Source organism: Mustela erminea, chromosome 1, assembly GCF_009829155.1.
Source record: "Mustela erminea isolate mMusErm1 chromosome 1, mMusErm1.Pri, whole genome shotgun sequence".
Lineage (NCBI taxonomy): Eukaryota > Metazoa > Chordata > Mammalia > Carnivora > Mustelidae > Mustela > Mustela erminea.
The window spans coordinates 6947881-6965564 of NC_045614.1; the positions used below are offsets into that span (position 1 = coordinate 6947881).

Sequence of the window (17684 nt, forward strand, 5' to 3'; positions counted from 1 at the left end):
TAAGAAGGGAAATCATCAAGATTAGAGCTGAGATCAATGAGGTAGAAACCAGAGATACAGTAGAACGTATCAATGAAACCAGGAGCTAGTTTTTTGAAAGAATCAATAAGATCAATAAACCATTGGCAACACTAATCCAAGAGAAAAGAGAGAAAGCTCAAATTCATAAAATTATGAATGAAAAGGGAGAGATCACAACAAACACCAAGGAAGTAGAAACAATCATCAGAAGTTACTATCAACAGTTATATGCCAATAAGCTAAGCAACCTACATGAAATGGATGCATTCCTGGAAAACTATAAACTCCCAAAATTGAACCAGGAAGAAACTGACAACCTGAATAGACTGATATCTAGTAACAAGATTGAAGCAGTGATCAAAAATATCCCAAAAAACAGGAGCCCAGGACCTGATGGATTCCCTGGGAAATTCTACCAAACTTTCAAAGAAGAAATAACACCTATTCTCCTGAAGCTGTTTCAAAAAATTGAAGCAGAAGGAAAACTTCCAGACTCTTTCTATGAAGCCAGAATTACCCTGAGCCCCAAACCAGGCAAAGACCCTGCCAAAAAGGAGAATTTCAGACCAATATCACTGGTGAATATGGATGCTAAGATTCTCAACAAGATCCTAGCAAACAGGATCCAACAGCACATTAAAAAGATTATCCAGCATGACCAGGTGGGATTCCTCCCTGGGCTATAAGGATGATTCAACATTCGCAAATCAATCAATGTGATAGAACAAAATAATAAGAGAAGAGAGAAGAACCACGTGGTCCTCTCTATTGATGCAGAAAAAGCATTTGACAAAATCCAGCATCCGTTCCTGATTAAAACGCTTCAAAGTATAGGGATAGAGGGAACATTCCTGAACTTCATCAAATCTATCTATGAAAGACCCACAGCAAATATCACCCTCAATGGGAAAAAGCTTGCAGCCTTCCCGTTGAGATCAGGAACACGACAAGAATGCCCACTCTCACCACTCTTGTTCAACATAGTATTAGAAGTCCTAGCAACAGCAATCAGACAACAGAGAGAAATAAAAGGTATCCAAATTGGTAATGAAGAAGTCAAACTCTCTCTCTTTGCAGATGACATGATTCTTTATATGGAAAACCCAAAAGACTCTACCCCCAAACTACTAGAACTCATACAGCAATTCAGCAACGTGGTAGGATACAAAGTCAATGTTCAGAAATCAATGGCTTTCTTATACACTAATAATGAAAATACAGAAAGGGAAATTAGAGAATCGATTCCATTTACTATAGCACCAAGAACCATAAGATACCTGGGAATAAACCTAACCAAAGAGGTAAAGGATATGTACTCAAGGAACCACAGAACACTCATGAAAGAAATTGAAGAAGACACAAAAAGATGGAAGACCATTCCATGCTTTTGGATCGGAAGAATAAACATTGTTAAAATGTCTATAGTGCCTAGAGCAATCTATACTTTTAATGCCATTCCTATCAAAATTCCACCAGTATTCTTCAAAGAGCTGGAGCAAATAATCCTAAAATTTGTATGGAATCAGAAGAGACCCTGAATCGCTAAGGAAATGTTAAAAGACAAAAATAAAATGGGGGGCATCACGTTACCTGATTTCAAGCTTTACTACAAATCTGTGATCACCGAAACAGCAAGGAACTGGCATAAAAACAGACACATAGACCAGTGGAACGGAGTAGAGAGCCCATATATGGACCCTCAAATCTATAGGCAAATAATCTTCGACAAATCAGGAAAAAATATCCAGTGGAAAAAAAACAGTCTCTTCAATAAATGGTGCTGGGAAAACTGGACAGCTATATGTAGAAGAATGAAACTCGACCATTCTCTTAAACTGTACACAAAGATAAACTCAAAATGGATAAAGGACATCAACGTGAGGCAGGAATCCATCAGAATCCTAGCGGAGAACATAGGCAGTAATCTCTTCGGTATCACCCACAGCAGCTTCTTTCAAGATATGTCTCCAAACGCAAAGGAAACAAAAGCGAACATGAACTTTTGGAAATTCATCAAAATCAAAAGCTTCTGCACAGCAAAGAAAACAGTCAAGAAAACAAAGAGACAACCCACGGAATGGGAGAAGATATTTGCAAATGACAGTACAGAAAAAAGGTTGATATCCAGGATTTATAATGAACTCCTCAAACTCAACACACACAAAACAGACAAGCATATCAAAAAATGGGCAGAAGATATGGACAGACACTTCTCCAATAAAGACATACAAATGGCTATCAGACACATGAATAAATGTTCATCATCATTAGCCATCAGGGAGATTCAAATTAAAACTACATTGAGATATCACCTTACACCAGTTAGAATGGCCAAAATTAGCAAGACAGGAAACAACATATGTTGGAGGGGATGTGGAGAAAGGGGAACCTTCTTACACTGTTGGTGGGAATGCAAGTTGGTGCAGCCTCTTTGGAGAACTGTGTGGAGATTCCTCAAGAAATTACAAATAGAACTTCCCTATGACCCTGCCATTGCACTCCTGGGTATTTACCCCAAAGATACAGATGGAGTGAAAAGAAGGGCCATCTGTACCCCAATGTTTATAGCCGCAATGGCCACGGTCACCAAACTGTCGAAAGAACCAAGATACCCTTCAGTGGATGAATGGATAAGGAAGATGTGGTCCATATACACTGTGGAGTATTTTGCCTCCATCAGAAAGGACGAATACCCAACTTTTGTAGCAACATGGACAGGACTGGAAGAGATTATGCTGAGTGAAATAAGTCAAGCAGAGAGAGTCAATTATCATATGGTTTCACTAATTTGTGGAGCATAACATAAAGCATGGAGGTCATGGGGAGTTAGAGAGAAGGGGGTTGGGGTAAATTGGAAGGGGAGGTGAATCATGAGAGACTATGGACCCTGAAAAACAATCTGAGGTGTTTGCAGTGGCGGGGGGTGGGAGGTCGGGGTACCAGGTGGTGGGTATTATAGAGGGCACGGATTGCATGGAGCACTGGGTGTGGTGAAAAAATAATGATACTGTTATGCTGAAAATAAATAAATGAAAAAAAATTACATTAACTGGATATCCAGTTGAAAATGTCATGCACATTTAAAATGTCTTAAAGTATTTAACATATGAAAATCCATCTGTGTAACTATGTAAAAAAGCTTTTCCTAAATCCTTGGCAATGTTGAGCTTCAGTTTCTATGTCAGAGCTTAATAATCACAAAATTTGGTGCATATATTCAATAAATTTTTTATGAAGAATAAAAAAAATAAATTTAAAAAAATAAAAATAAAAATAAATTTTAAAAAAGACAATTAACACTAGCTTTCTGTAATTACCCCAACAGTTATTTACAAATGAGGAATTTGAGGCTGCTTAGAGATAGTAAATATCCTATTAAATGGTAAGGTTAGGGTTCAGACATTGGAATCTGCTGAGGCCAAATCTAGTGATCACCAAGAGGGTTTAACGGTCCTCAGATCAACGTAAGACAATTTTTGCTCTCAGTTCAGAAGAATCTACCCATTCTACCCAGTCTGGCTTAACCAGTAAAAAGGATGATTTGCCCTCTCAGTTCCCGTTGGCAGGAGTCTTTGGGGCCATTTCCTGGTCTTATCCTTAATCTGTAGGTTTAGGAAAGTCCTCTCCTGGTCTGTGCAGATCTGACCTCCAACATGTTCACCTGGGGCTGTTCAGAGGGCTCAGGTTTGAACAGGGCCCCTCTCCTATGTGGCTCCATTGGTGCCCTGAGTTAGCTCTGGAGAGGCACTCAGCTCCATGGAATTTACCATAGCCTGTTCAATCCTCTCTAGCCAGTTTTTCCAAACCTGTCCTGCTGGTAATGGAGATCCTTCCCCTGTGCTGTCCCCCTCGCTCCATGGCAGTATGAGATATTGTAGTTAATAGGGTTAAAGGGAAGAAGAGTGTTCACAATCTCTGCACCTTTTCATGGCCAGTAAAGACTTTGGTGTCCCTCATGGATCATGATGGCTGACACGTACTGAGTGCTTATACCAGACACTGTTCTGAGCACCCTTAAGTGTAACATTTAGTCCCCACCAGAACACTTCAGGAAATGTATTGTCATCATTATTACAGCTAAGGACATAGAGGCACAGAGATGTGACTTGTGTAAGATCACACCACTGTGAATGTTGGCATATTTGAGCCCAGATTCCTCTTGGTCATTGAATGCTGCCCTTCAAAATATGGCAAGTGCCATGACATTTGGACTTGTAGGAAGCTGGTGGTCAGCGTATGCCTCTGAAGAGTTGACAGTTTTGATTTGAAGCCTGATTGTGAGAAGGAGTCAGGCACGTGAAGACTTGGCAAAGCGTGTACCAGGCAAGGAAGATGGCAAGTATATTGCTTCTTACATGGATCAACAAAGGCCAGGATTCTCTTTCCCTTAAAATAGACACCACAATGAGTTTCCTAAAGAAGCTTATTATTAACATCCCATGTATAGGTCAATGGCCACCACAAAAGCAAGATTCAGTATGTAAAATTTTATGGAGTGAGGGAGATCAGTATGAGACTGCCCAGATAGATAACGGTTTCCACACTGAGACCAGGGAGACCCCATGGTCCAGCATTCCTGGTGCTAAAAGCCAGAATATAACTGACAGGAATAAAGTCGAATCAGTAATGTGAAATGCTTGTCACTCCTGCCCCCCTTCTCCCCAAAACACTCCTCAATTTACCTTCTCCTCCCCTGATACTTGCTTACAGGAGTCTGTGTCCTGGAAATAGCATATTTTCATGAGAAGTTTAGTTATTGGTTGACCATTCTTTTTCTTGCATGAACAATAAGACTTTTGGTGTGCTGCTTCAAGCTTGTCTTCAGTTTAGGGATGTTTTTCTTCTAGTAAATCATGAGTAGTATTTATGTTTTGTCTTCAGATTACATACTCAGGAACACCAGCTATCAGCACTTTGGATCTCTGTTGTCTGTCCTTAGCTTTAGTTATCTCACTGAGAGTAAACTCCTCTCCTGAAAAGTCTCCTCAGAGCCCTTTTCATGTCCCTGTTCCTCAGACTGTAGATGAAGGGGTTCAGCATGGGGGTGACCACCGTGAACATCACTGAGGCTACTGAGCCCTTTCTGGAGGGGTGAGTTGTTCCAGAAGTGAGGTAGACTCCAAGGCCTACCCCATAAAACAAGGAGACAACCAAGAGATGAGACCCACAGGTGGAAAAGGCTTTATACTTCCCTGCCACCGATGAAATGTCCATTATGCAGGAAATAATTCTATAATAAGAAAAAAGGATCACAGTCAGGGTAATGACACCCAGCAGGCCAGTTACAAAATACAGCAGGATGTCATTGGCAAGGGTGTCAGAGCAGGCAAGCTTGAGGGTCTGAGTATGTTCACAGAAGAAGTGGGGGATTTCTATCTCTTTGCAGAAGGACACCCTCAAAAACATTAAGCTTTGCAACAAAGAATATGTCAGGCAGATGAACCAAGAAAGCAGAAGCAGGAGACCACAAAGGCAAGGGTTCATAATGACTGTATAGCGCAGGGGATGACAGATGGCCACAAACCGATCATAGGCCATCACCGTCAGTAGCAAATTATCTAGTCCAGCAAAAATCATGAAAAAATACATCTGGGTAAGACAGCCTTTATATGTGATGGTATTGCTCTGTGTCTGGATGTTCACTAGCATCTTGAGGACAGTGGTAGAAGTGAAACCTATGTCAGTGAGGGACAGGTTGGAGAGGAAGAAGTACATGGGCGTGTGGAGGCAGGAGTCAGAGTTGATGGCCAGGATGATGAGAAGGTTCCCAAGCACGGTGACCAGGAACATGGATAGGAACAACCCAAAGAGGAGGGACTGCAAGTCCATATCTTCTGAAAGTCCCAGAAGGATGAATTTCAAAACAACTGTTTGGGGACGCCTGGGTGGCTCAGTTGGTTGAGCAGCTGCCTTCGGCTCAGGTCATGATCCCAGCGTCCTGGGATCAAGTCCCGCATCGGACTCCTTGCTCAGCAGGGAGCCTGCTTCTCCCTCTGCCTCTGCCTGCCATTCTGTCTGCCTGTGCTCGCTCTCTCCCCCTCTCTCTCTCTGATAAATAAATAAAATTTTTAAAAACAAAAAACAAAAAACAAACAAAAAAACAACTGTTTGGTTCCCAGCTTCTATATGACTTGTGGAAATTGCCTGGAAAGAGGCAATGTTAAAACAATGACAAAAGAATGTGCCATTATATTTCAAACTCATGAGGTCTTGTGTCTTACATAAGAATTGTGGTTGTGATTTCTTTAGTTGACCAAAATCTCTTCAGTAACACCCTCCCCTTCCTGTTTTTATCACTACTACCAGGATCACCTCTTTAAAATGAATGCCCCAGGGCAGCCAGTAGGCTTAGTTGGCAGAGCATGGGTCACTTGATCTTGGGGTTATGAGTTCGAGTCCCACATTGAGTGTGGAGTTTGCTTAAAAATAAAATAAGGGGCTCCTGGGTGGCTCAGTTGGTTAAGCATCTGCCTTCAGCTCAGGTCATGATCTCAGGGTCCTAGAATTGCGCCCTGCATCGAGGGCAGAGGGTAGACTCCCTGCTCAGCCCAGCCTGCTTCTCCCTCTGCCTGACACTTTACCTGCTCATTCTCTCTCTCTCAAATAAAGAAGTAAAATCTTTTAAAAATTAAAATAAAACAAAACAAAATAAAAAAATAAATGTTCCACACCATGTGGGGGTCTCCTCTGCATCATCCCCCATGCATGGGTGCCCCACCTCTGCTGTATAATTCCTATGCGAGGACCACTAGCCTCATGAGAATCTCCATCCTGCCTTGTGTCTGTGGTCTCTTTAAGTCCAGGGAAACAGAGAAGAAGGAGATCATTGAGACTTGCAGAATTCAGTAATATTTTTTGTTCTCATGCCGCTAACCAGTGTGTGCCTGGTATCTAGGAAGAGCACATTCTCTGTGCTGTTTGGTTCCGATAAGGATGCTGTGCAAAGATTTTTTAGATAATTCTTTAATTATTACAGTAACTCCTCCATTGCTGTCCTAATTTGTCCTTCTATCACCATTATAATGATCAAGGTACCACAATATGCTTCAATTCCAAAGAGTAAATCAGACACCCTCCCCACCCCTGAACCATACATTCTAATTATTCTCTGCAAGTTTGTATTATAGTTACTTCCATTTCTTTAGGTTAGGACAACTCTGCCTTTTCTATTTCATTTTCATTTCATATCCCAATCCCTTAACACAGTATCTGGTGCTCTCTGTATATTTTGGTTGAGTGAGTAACAGAAGAAATTTTCAGGGTATAGTAAAGACAATTCATAATCATAAAATCCTCTAACCAGGTAGAGACACCATTTATCATGAAGGTTTTTCAACTGAACATAAAGGGAATGCAGGCCCTACCTTTTATTTCACCTGTTTAAAAAAAAAAAAAAGTAAGAAGCCTTAGTTTATGTTTGGATATTAGGTCGCTGTGACAGGAGGGAGTTTCTAGACTCAGAGTCAGTTGTCTTCAATTTTATATACATTCCAAAAAATGTATACAAAGTTCCTAAGCAGCATAGTGAAAGATTATAAAGAATTAGATCAGTTGTTTAAAGTATATACAATGAATTATGGTTTTATCAGTAATACCAAATGATAGGGTGCCTGGGTAGCTCAGTTGGTGGGGCATCTACCTTCAGCTCAGGTTGTGATCCTGGGGTCCCAGGATCGAGCCCTGAAACGGGGCTCAGTGGGGAATCTGCATCTCCCTCTGCCCCTCACCTTCACCCCACTCATGTTTTCTCTCTCAGGTAAAGAAATAAAATATTAAAAAAAAAAATAATACCCTATGACCCTGCAATTGCACTACTGGGTATTTACCCCAAAGATACAGATGGAGTGAAAAGAAGGGCCATCTGTACTCCAATGTTCATAGCAAATGGCCACGGTCACCAAACTGTGGAAAGAATCAAGATGCCCTTCAACGGACAAATGGATAAGGAAGATGTGGTCCACATACACTATGGAGTATTATGCCTCCATCAGAAAGGATGAATACCCAACTTTTGTATCAATGTGGACAGGACTGGAAGAGATTATGCTGAGTAAAATAAGTCAAGCAGAGAGAGTCAATTATCATTTGGTTTCACTTATTTGTGGAGCATAATAAATAACATGGAGGACATGGGTTGATGGAGAGGAGAAAGGAGTCGGGGGAAATCGGAGGGGGAGATGAACCATGAGAGACTATGGACTCTGAAAAACAACCTGAGGGTTTTGAAGGGGCAGGGGGTGGGAAGTTGGGTGAGCCTGGTGGTGGATATTATGGAGGGCATGCATTGCATGGAGCACTGGGTGTAGTGCATAAACAATGAATTCTGGTACACTGAAAAGAAATTTTAAAAATTAAAAATTAGAAAAAAAACTTTAAGTCATCACACACAAAAAAAATAATAATACCAAATGGCATTAAAAAGCAATTTGTGAGACCATGTCATTTATGACAATATGGATGAAACTGGAGGGTAATAGGCTAAGAAAAATATGTCAGAGAAATTAAAATATCATATGATTTCACTTCTAGAAAGTAAGAAAAAATATCTAAAAAACAAAACAAATGAACAGAGAAAGAAACAAAGAACAAATAAGCAAATAAACAAAAACTGAGACCCTTAAATACAGAAAATAAACTGGTAGTTGTCAGAGAGGCAATGGGGAAGTTGGGTGAACTAGATGAAGGAGATTATGAGGAACTAAATTCCAGTTATAGAATAAATAAACCTAGGAGATGAAGAATACAGCATAGGAAATGTTACATACATATTATCACAAACATTATTACAATAGTATTGTAATAATGTTGTAGGGTGACAGATGGTGAATAATACTTATTGTGGTGAGCGGTGAGTGATACATAGAATTGTTGAGTCAATATATTGTACCCTATAACTAATAGTATGTTAATCACAATAAAAAAAAAATACACTGGTATGAAGTTAGAAAAAAAAAGCGAATTAAAGTCTGAGAGAGGGAAAAATTATAAGGAAATATAAAAGTACAGTTTAATATATTAGAAAACTTTTAAAAACAGTATGAGCTTATTACCCTCAACACCCAAAAAGCAACACAGTTAAAAAATGGGCAGAAGACATAAATAGATATTTTTCCAAAGAAGACATCCAGATGGCCAACAGACACATGAAAAGATGCTCAATGTCATTCATCGTCAGGGAAGTACAAGTCAAAACTGCAATGAGATACCACCTCACACCTGTCAGAATGACTAAAATCAACAACACAGAAAACACCAGGTGTTGGTGAGAATGTGGAGAAAGGGGACACTCTACTACTGGTGGTGGGAATGCAAACTGGGGCAGCCACTCTAGAAAGCATTATGGATGTTCCCCAAAAATTTAAAAATATAAATCTGGTTATTCACAGACCTGTACCCCTGGGGATAAAAATATATTTTATGTCTATAAAAAATAAAAAATTTTCAAAAAAGAGAAAAAAAGAAAACAAATTTAAAAATAGAGCTACCCTATGACCCAGCAGTTACAAAACAGGGTATTTACCCAAAGAATACAAAAATACTCATGCAAAGGGACACATGCCCCCTGATGATTATGGCAGCATTATCAACAAGAGCCAAACTATGGAAATAGCCCAAATGTCCATTGTCTGATGAATGGATAAAGATGTGGTGTATACAAACACTGTGATATTATTCAGCCATAAAGAGAATGAAATCTTGCCATTTGCAACAGCGTGGATGGAGATACAGTATATTAGGCTAAGTGAAAAGTCAGAGAAACAAATACTGTATGATTTCACTCCTATGTGGAATTTAAGAAACAAAACAGATGAAAATGGGGAGGAAGAAAAGAGAGAGGCAAACCGTGAAACAGACTCTTAACTATAGAGAACAAACTGAGGAGGCTGGGGGATGGGCTAAATGGGTAATGGGCCTTGAGGGCACTGGTGATGAACACTGATTGTTATATGTAAATGATGAACGACTAAATTCTACATCGAAAGCTATTATTACACTGTACGTTAGCGGGGATTTAAGTAAAAACTCAAAACTACAAAAGAACTACAAAATTAAAAAAAAAAAAGCAGTAAGAAAGAACATAAAGGTTATATTGGCCAAAAAAAGAGTTAGGTATGAGACTGTTGATAGCATTGCTGTTTATGGTTCTCTAGAATCACTGTAGAGTCCCCTGTTCAATCACATTATTTAGAATATTGGCATCGGAGTTCTGCTGTTGGAGTAGAATATTTGTCAGGTGTTGCCAAGTTAGAGTGTACTGTTGGAAGTATTGCTGTCAGACATAATGTTTATAGTAGTGCATATTTTCAAAACCTAAACAGTACAGTTAGGAAACCTTAACTAACATAACAAAATGTCCATGGTAGAGCGGAACATAGAAAGAACAGAATGAAATGAGAAGACTAAAGAGACGTTCACAGAACAGGGGCCATCCAGAGGTGAATTGAAATGGAAAGAAACTCACCAGAGTGTCCACCTTGCTTTTCCTGAGAGGTAAGAGTCTAGGTGCCTATTTTCTCTTTTTTTCCCCTCTTTTCTATGTCTTCTTAATTTTCATAATGAGCATATATTACTTTGTGATTATAAAAAAAATTATGGAGAAATATATTCATATATTTGAGCAGATTTCAGCATAACCCCTTCTTCTCCCTCTTCCCCTGGGCAGGTCAGGAACTCAGTAATCCCTGAATAAAAGATAGCATGAGCCATTATGCCAGGTGGACAGAGGGAATGGAGTTTGGAAGAGGGAAGAAAGGGGAAAGCAGGAGTAAAAGAAACAAAAATCCAGAGATGAAACTAGGGGAAGAAGCTATAAAATAAGGATTCTCCAGAAACACAGAACCAACAGATTTGCGACCGGTATTTATAGGTGGAGCCTGAAGGCCTGAAAAATCAGAGCTGCTGGCATGGTTTCTGGTCTGAAAAGCCTGGCAGACTTGAGTTTTGCAAGGGAGCAAGCCAGCCTGAAGGCAGTCAGACAGACGGAATGTTCTCTTACTCGGCCTTTTTGATCTCTACAGGCCTGCAGTAGCTCTGATGAGGCCCACCCACATCAGAAAGGGCAATCTTCTTTGCTCTGTCTAGGGGTCTGAATGTCCATCTCCTGGACAGAAATACCCTCACACACACATATACCCAGAATTGACCAAATATTTCCCATCACAGAAGCGTATGGATTGTATCTGATGATTGCAACTAAAAGGTAACAGCCTGCAGAACTAAAACCTCTCCACTGGGATGCAACATTAATGAGTCTGATGGTGAACTGGGAGTAATGTTCACCATCTGCGGGCCAGTGATGGAAGGTGGACGTGCTGATGTCTCCGGCAAAGTGCTGGAGATCCATGCTTTGATTCTGAGTATGTGCTCTCGGTTGTGGTGGTGGTGGTGGGGTGTGCATGTGGCAGGCATGCAGAATGAAAGATTCGATTTAGGGCCGATTCTTCAGATGTGGGAAGAATATAATTAGCCTAGATAGCAAATGCAAATTTGATTGCTTTGGGACTCCATGGATAGTAGGAAGACAAATGAGAGGAACTTTGCCAGTAGGGGCATGGGAGACCTTCCAGGAGATAGGACATGAGGAGTCAGGAATGGGTAAGGATGACTGTGATGCAAAACTTATCCTGAAGATCAGAATTTTGGGAGAATCTGGCTGTCTTTGGTATCAAAATGGCAACAAAAATTTTCACTGAACACCTTCACTCACCAGTGGGGCTTTAATTCAGGTCCTTATAGCTTCTCATATGGGCCACACATGGACTTGCACCCTCGTTGCCCATTATGCAGGAGAGGTCAACATGGTTCCCACCTCATCATTGTTCACATCTTATAAAAGTCTCTCAGTGGCTCAGTATCCCTCCAGGGCAAGGTCATAACTCCACTCCCTTCATGGTTTGGCCCCTGTCTTCTTGCTCTGGCCTCATCACTGATTCCCCCAATCCCCTCCTGTCTTCTGATCCATCCTTTGTATTAAGGAGGAAATTACCCAAAACTTTTAAATTATTCAAAAGGATGGCTGCATTTCTTTTGAACACTACCTTGAAGTATTGCAGAATGGGCCAACTTAATTCTCCCATTAAAAAAAAAAGATTTTATTTATTTATTTGACAGAGAGAGAGATATCACAAGTAGTCTGGCAGAGAGAGGGAAGCAGGCTCCCTGCTGAGTAGAGAGCCGGATGCGGGGCTCCATCCCAGGACCCTTAGATTATGACCTGAGCTGAAGGCAGAGGCTTTAACCCACTGAGCCACCCAAGCGCACCTAATTCTCCCATTTTCTGAGGGAACGTCCCTTCATTTGCTTGAGACCTGGACTGTGTGACATCAGTGCTAACACACAGGAGATTAATAAACTTCAAGTGATTTTTGTCTAGTAGAGATGCAAAATATTTCTGTTCAGCTAAGAATATCACCCTAAAGGTTATTGTTCCTTGCCCTGTGGGACAATGAATCTCTATCTTGTAGAGAAGATAATGCCAAAAGCTACAGGGCTTTTTAAAAAAAGAATTAAAGATTTTATTTATTTATTTGAGAGAGAGAATGAGAGAGAGCATGAGCACATGAGTCAGTGGCAGAGGCAGAAGGAGAGGGAGAAACAGACTCCCTGCTGACCAGGGAGCCCCATATGGGGCTCCGATCCCAGGACCCTGAGATCATGACCTGAGTCAAAGTCAGACACTTAACGAACTAAGCCACCCAGGTGCCCCAATTTTTAAGAATTTAAACAAGGTGCCAGGGCCTCACATCATTTTTATGGCAATGCCCTATCCCCTTTTTATGAGCTCTTTTTAAAAAATTATTTATTCATTTGAGAGAGAGAAAGAACATGAGCAGGGGGAGAGGCTGAAGTAGAGAGAGGAGCTGAGCAGTGAACTCAATGCGGAGCTTGATCCCAGGACCCTGAGATCATGACCTAAGCCAAAGACAGATGCTTAACTGAGTCACCCAGGTGTTCCCAAAGCTACAGTTTTATTTTCCTGTATTTCTGCATCCAACTTGGAAACCTCATTTCATTATTCCTTTCCTACCTGTATAAATCCCTGTTCCTCAAATGCTCTGCAAACTTGTTTTACGTTCTTGGTTCCCTCATTAATAAATAAGTCTTTGACAAATACTCGCCATATATTTGTATGAGAGTCACATTTTTATCTATCGGAAATTAAGGCTTTGACATCAGTTACTCGACAATTCTTACGATTCTAGGTACATCTTATGCAATTTTGTTGCTCTGGACCTTTACATTTACCTTCCCTTGGAGATTTCTTCCTGCCTATTCACCTGGGAAAGTCCTATGTCTCCTCCCACGCTCTGTCCTGAAATCCTGAAATCTTCATTGACGCAACCCAGGCAGTGCTGACCACTCTCTCTTTGCACCTCCTCTGTACCTTCTAGACACCGGCCACATGTGGGGCAAGCTGTTACAGTGTCTGCATGGGTTTGATCCTGAGGCTTTCATCTTCTCAGGGAAGCAAAGCATTGTAGTTTCCTCCTTATATGCAGTACCTATCTCAGTGTTAGGCATAAGGGAGACACTTCCTACATGTGTCAAGTTCCCTCTAGAAAATAAAAGGGAGGGATGCTCAAATGGGTAGAGACCAAGGGGGAGACCGAGAACTAAGAGGCAGGGAAAGGAGAACAGAGCTGGAGATGAGGTGAGGACATAAAGTGCAGTGGGGCTCTGACAGTCCTGTCCAGAGCCAGGGACTTTTTCTTGATTTGGGTGGGCTTTTCCTCTCTGCATTTCTACCTATGTGCCAGGAAAGCATGCGAATGAAGTCTTCGGTCCTCGTCTTACCTCTTTGCCACTGCAGTTTCTGAGCAATGCTAGGGCAGCACAATGGTACTGCTGAAGATTTGGGCTCTATTATATTAGCTTCTCCCAATGGAAGACAAATAAGGGCAGAGAAGCAGGGACCACTAAGCATGGGGGCCCAGGGCCAGAATGACACCTGGCTTGGCCCAAGGGCATTTCCTTCTGACAAGGGAGAGGCGACCCTGAGGTGAAGGGCACAGGAGGATTCTTTGGGGCTGAATTCCCTCCCTTCTCGTTAAATAAATTGCTGTTTTGATTGTTTCTGGAGACTCCCCACACCCTCTCAAGGGGCAGGGAAGTGAATTACTGCCATGTCTATACCCTGAGAGCAGAGTTGGAGCCACATGTAGGATCTGTACAACTTCCGCCAGCCCCGGATTCCCCCAACCCCCGGACATACATGCAAGTCTTCCAGCCCCACTCCTCAGTCCCTACTGGGATGTTTTCTCCCTAAAATATTCCTCTCCTCTTGGGTGTGGCCTCCAGGGTACACAGCCTCCCTTAAGGAACATATCACTTCATCTCCAGTTTCTTTACAAATCTAAGGATTGAGAAACATCTTTAGTCAAGTCTTTTTTTAAAGATTTTATTTATTTATTCATGAGAGGCCAAGAGAGAGAAGCAGAGGCAGGGAGAGGAGTGCAGGTTCCCCACAGAGCAGGGAGCCCAATGCAGGACTCATCCCAGGACTCTGGGATCACCACCGCCTGAGCTGAAGGCAGATGCTTAACCCACTGAGCTACCCAGGTGTCCTTGAATCATTTTTTTAAAATGTTTTTCCAGCATGATCTCATTTATATAAAGGCCCAAAATGGACAAAGCATATCTCTGGTGATGGATGTCGGAATAATGATGATCTTGGGGAGTAGTGTATATTTCTGGGGTGCCGGAATTGTTCCAGAGCTCAATCTTGTTGGCAGTATGCAAGTATAACCACCACAGAGCATCATCAAGCTGTATAAACTTATGATTTTTTTATCCTATCTGCTATATTTTAATTAAGACATTCACTTGAAAGATTTCCAGGACACAGCCTTAGTTCACACATGCCCTCTTAAGTTACAGAACCATTATTCCTAGACAGATTTCAAGGATAATTTTGATTTCATCCCTTAATAATAACAAGATGCTGTTGATAGCAACTACTTTTTGTAATGGGACAACACGTGTATGTAATTAACAGTAAAAATGAACTATTTTCATTTTTATGCCCTGGGTGGCTCAGTCAGTTAAGAGTCCAACTGTTGATTTCAGCTCAGGTCGTGATCTCAGGGTCCTGAGATCAAGCCCCACGTCCTGACTCGTCACTCAGTGGGGAGTCTGCTTGTGATTCTCTCTCTCTGCTCTTCCTCCTGCTCTCTCTCTCTGAAATAAATAAATGTATATTTTTAATTTTTTAAAAGATTTTATTTATTTATTTGAGAGAGAGAGAGCACAAGTAGGCAGAGATGCAGGCAGAGAGAGGGGGAAGCAGGCTCCCTGCTGAGCAGAGAGCCGATGTGGGGCTGATCCCAGGACCCTGAGATCATGACCTGGGCCTAAGGCAGAGGCTCAACCCACTGAGCCACCCAGGCAACCCATAAATAAATATTTTATTTAAAATGAATATGCATCAATTTTAGAAGTCAGACAACTTCTTATATATATATATATAATATATACCATTATATATTATATATATGTGTGTGTGTATGTATATATATTATATGGTATATCATATATATGCACTGCAAATTCCCCACAACTTCACCAAATCACTCTTTCTATTATTTTCCATATTATTTTGCACACACTATATTATATATAGTATATATAATAAATATAATATATATTAATAATTATATATAAATAAAAATATATTAAAAGTTACCATTTTAACCACTTTTAGTACACAGCTCAGTGGCATTAGGTACATTCACATTGTTGTGCAACCATCCCCTCCATCCATCTCCATAACTTTCTCATCTTTCCAAGCTGAGACTCTGTCCCCATGAGACAATGACCACCCCCACTCCCTGCCCCACCCCTGGATCCTGCCATCTCCTCTCTGTCTCTCTGAATTTGACTACCCTAGGAACTTCCCGTAAGTAGAGTGATACAGTTTCTCTCATTTCAGGAGTGCCCTATTTCACTTAGAACAATGTCTCCAATGTTCATCCATGTCATAGTGTATGTCAAAACCTCTTCTTTTTTTAGGGTGAATAATATTCCCTGTATGTTTACACCACATTTTGTTCATCTGTGAGTCTCACAGTGGATACTTTAGTTGCTTCCAGCTTTTGTCTATGTGAATAAACTTCTGTGAACATGGGTGTATAACCAACAGATGTTTTAAAGCCTTTTTTTTTCCCAGATTTGTTCTTATAACTTTGGTCAGCTGCAGGTATTGTCAGAAAATAAAGAGAAAGATTTTTTAGATGGATGATAAAACATATTTTTTCAGGTATCAAAATTTTGTTAGGAAAATATCAGGAAAAGTCGAAAAAGGATATTTTTAACATAGAAGTTTCAACTGAATGATTGTCCACAGTCTAAATAAAGACCTCAATGTGAGACAGGAATCCATCAGAATCCTAGAGGAAAACATAGGCAGTAATCTCTTCGATATCGGCCACAGCAACTTCTTCAAGATATGTCTCCAAAGGTAAAGGAAACAAAAGCGAAGATGAACTTTTGGGACTTCATCAAAATCAAAAGCTTCTGCACAGCAAAGGAAACAGTCAACAAAACAAAGAGGCAACCCACGGAATGGGAGAAGATATTTGCAAATGACAGTACAGACAAAAGGTTGATATCCAGGATCTATAATGAACTCCTCAAACTCAACACACACAAAACAGACAAGCATATCAAAAAATGGGCAGAAGACATGAACAGACACTTCTCCAATCAAGACATACAAATGGCTATCAGACACATGAATAAATGTTCATCATCACTAGCCATCAGGGAGATTCAAATTAAAACTACATTGAGATATCACCTTACACCAGTTAGAATGGCCAAAATTAGCAAGACAGGAAACAACATGTGTTGGAGGGGATGTGGAGAAAGGGGAACCTTCTTACACTGTTGGTGGGAATGCAAGTTGGTGCAGCCTCTTTGGAGAACAGTGTGGAGATTCCTCAAGAAATTACAAATAGAACTTCCCTATGACCCTGCCATTGCACTTCTGGGTATTTACCCCAAAGATATATATGTAGTGAAAAGAAGGGCCATCTGTACCCCAATGTTTATAGCAGCAATGGCCACGGTCGCCAAACTGTGGAAAGAACCAAGATGCCCTTCAATGGATGAAAGGATAAGGAAGACGTGGTCCATATACACTCTGGAGTATTATGCCTCCATCAGAAAGGATGAATACCCAACTTTTGTAGCAACATGGACGGGACTGGAAGAGATTATGCTGAGTGAAATAAGTCAAGCAGAGAGAGTCAATTATCATATGGTTTCACTAATTTGTGGAGCATAACAAAAAGCATGGAGGACATGGGGAGTTAGAGAGAAGGGGGTTGGGGTAAATTGGAAGGGGAGGTGACTCATGAGAGACTATGGACTCTGAAAAACAATCTGAGGGGTTTGAAGTGGCGGGGGGGTGGGAGGTCGGGGTACCAGGTGGTGGGTATTATAGAGGGCACGGATTGCATGGAGCACTGGGTGTGGTGAAAAAATAATGATACTGTTATGCTGAAAATAAATTTTAAAAAAAGAAAAGAAAATTATATAAAACAAAAAAAAATATCAGACGACAGTTGATTCAAATTTTGAAAATATGCACATAATTTTCTTTAACTGAGTCTTGTGGTGTAAGAGAACCTGTCCAATTAATGTTTTATTACATTTTTGTCTCA

General features: G+C 40.8%; 1 protein-coding gene across 1 annotated transcript; it reads right to left on the bottom strand.

Annotated features, from left to right (window-relative positions):
* Positions 1-4971: 4971 nt before the first annotated feature.
* On the bottom strand, positions 4972-5889 carry LOC116601041 (olfactory receptor 7D4-like). The gene has a single exon (XM_032361629.1). It carries the CDS (start codon positions 5848-5850, stop codon positions 4972-4974), a length of 879 nt encoding a protein of 292 aa, XP_032217520.1. The 5' UTR covers positions 5851-5889.
* Between the last annotated feature and the right edge of the window lie 11795 nt (positions 5890-17684).

Bases quoted from the DNA above. Each gene is read 5' to 3' on its own strand.
- LOC116601041 (XM_032361629.1), bottom strand. From the start codon at position 5,850: ATGGACTTGCAGTCCCTCCTCTTTGGGTTGTTCCTATCCATGTTCCTG.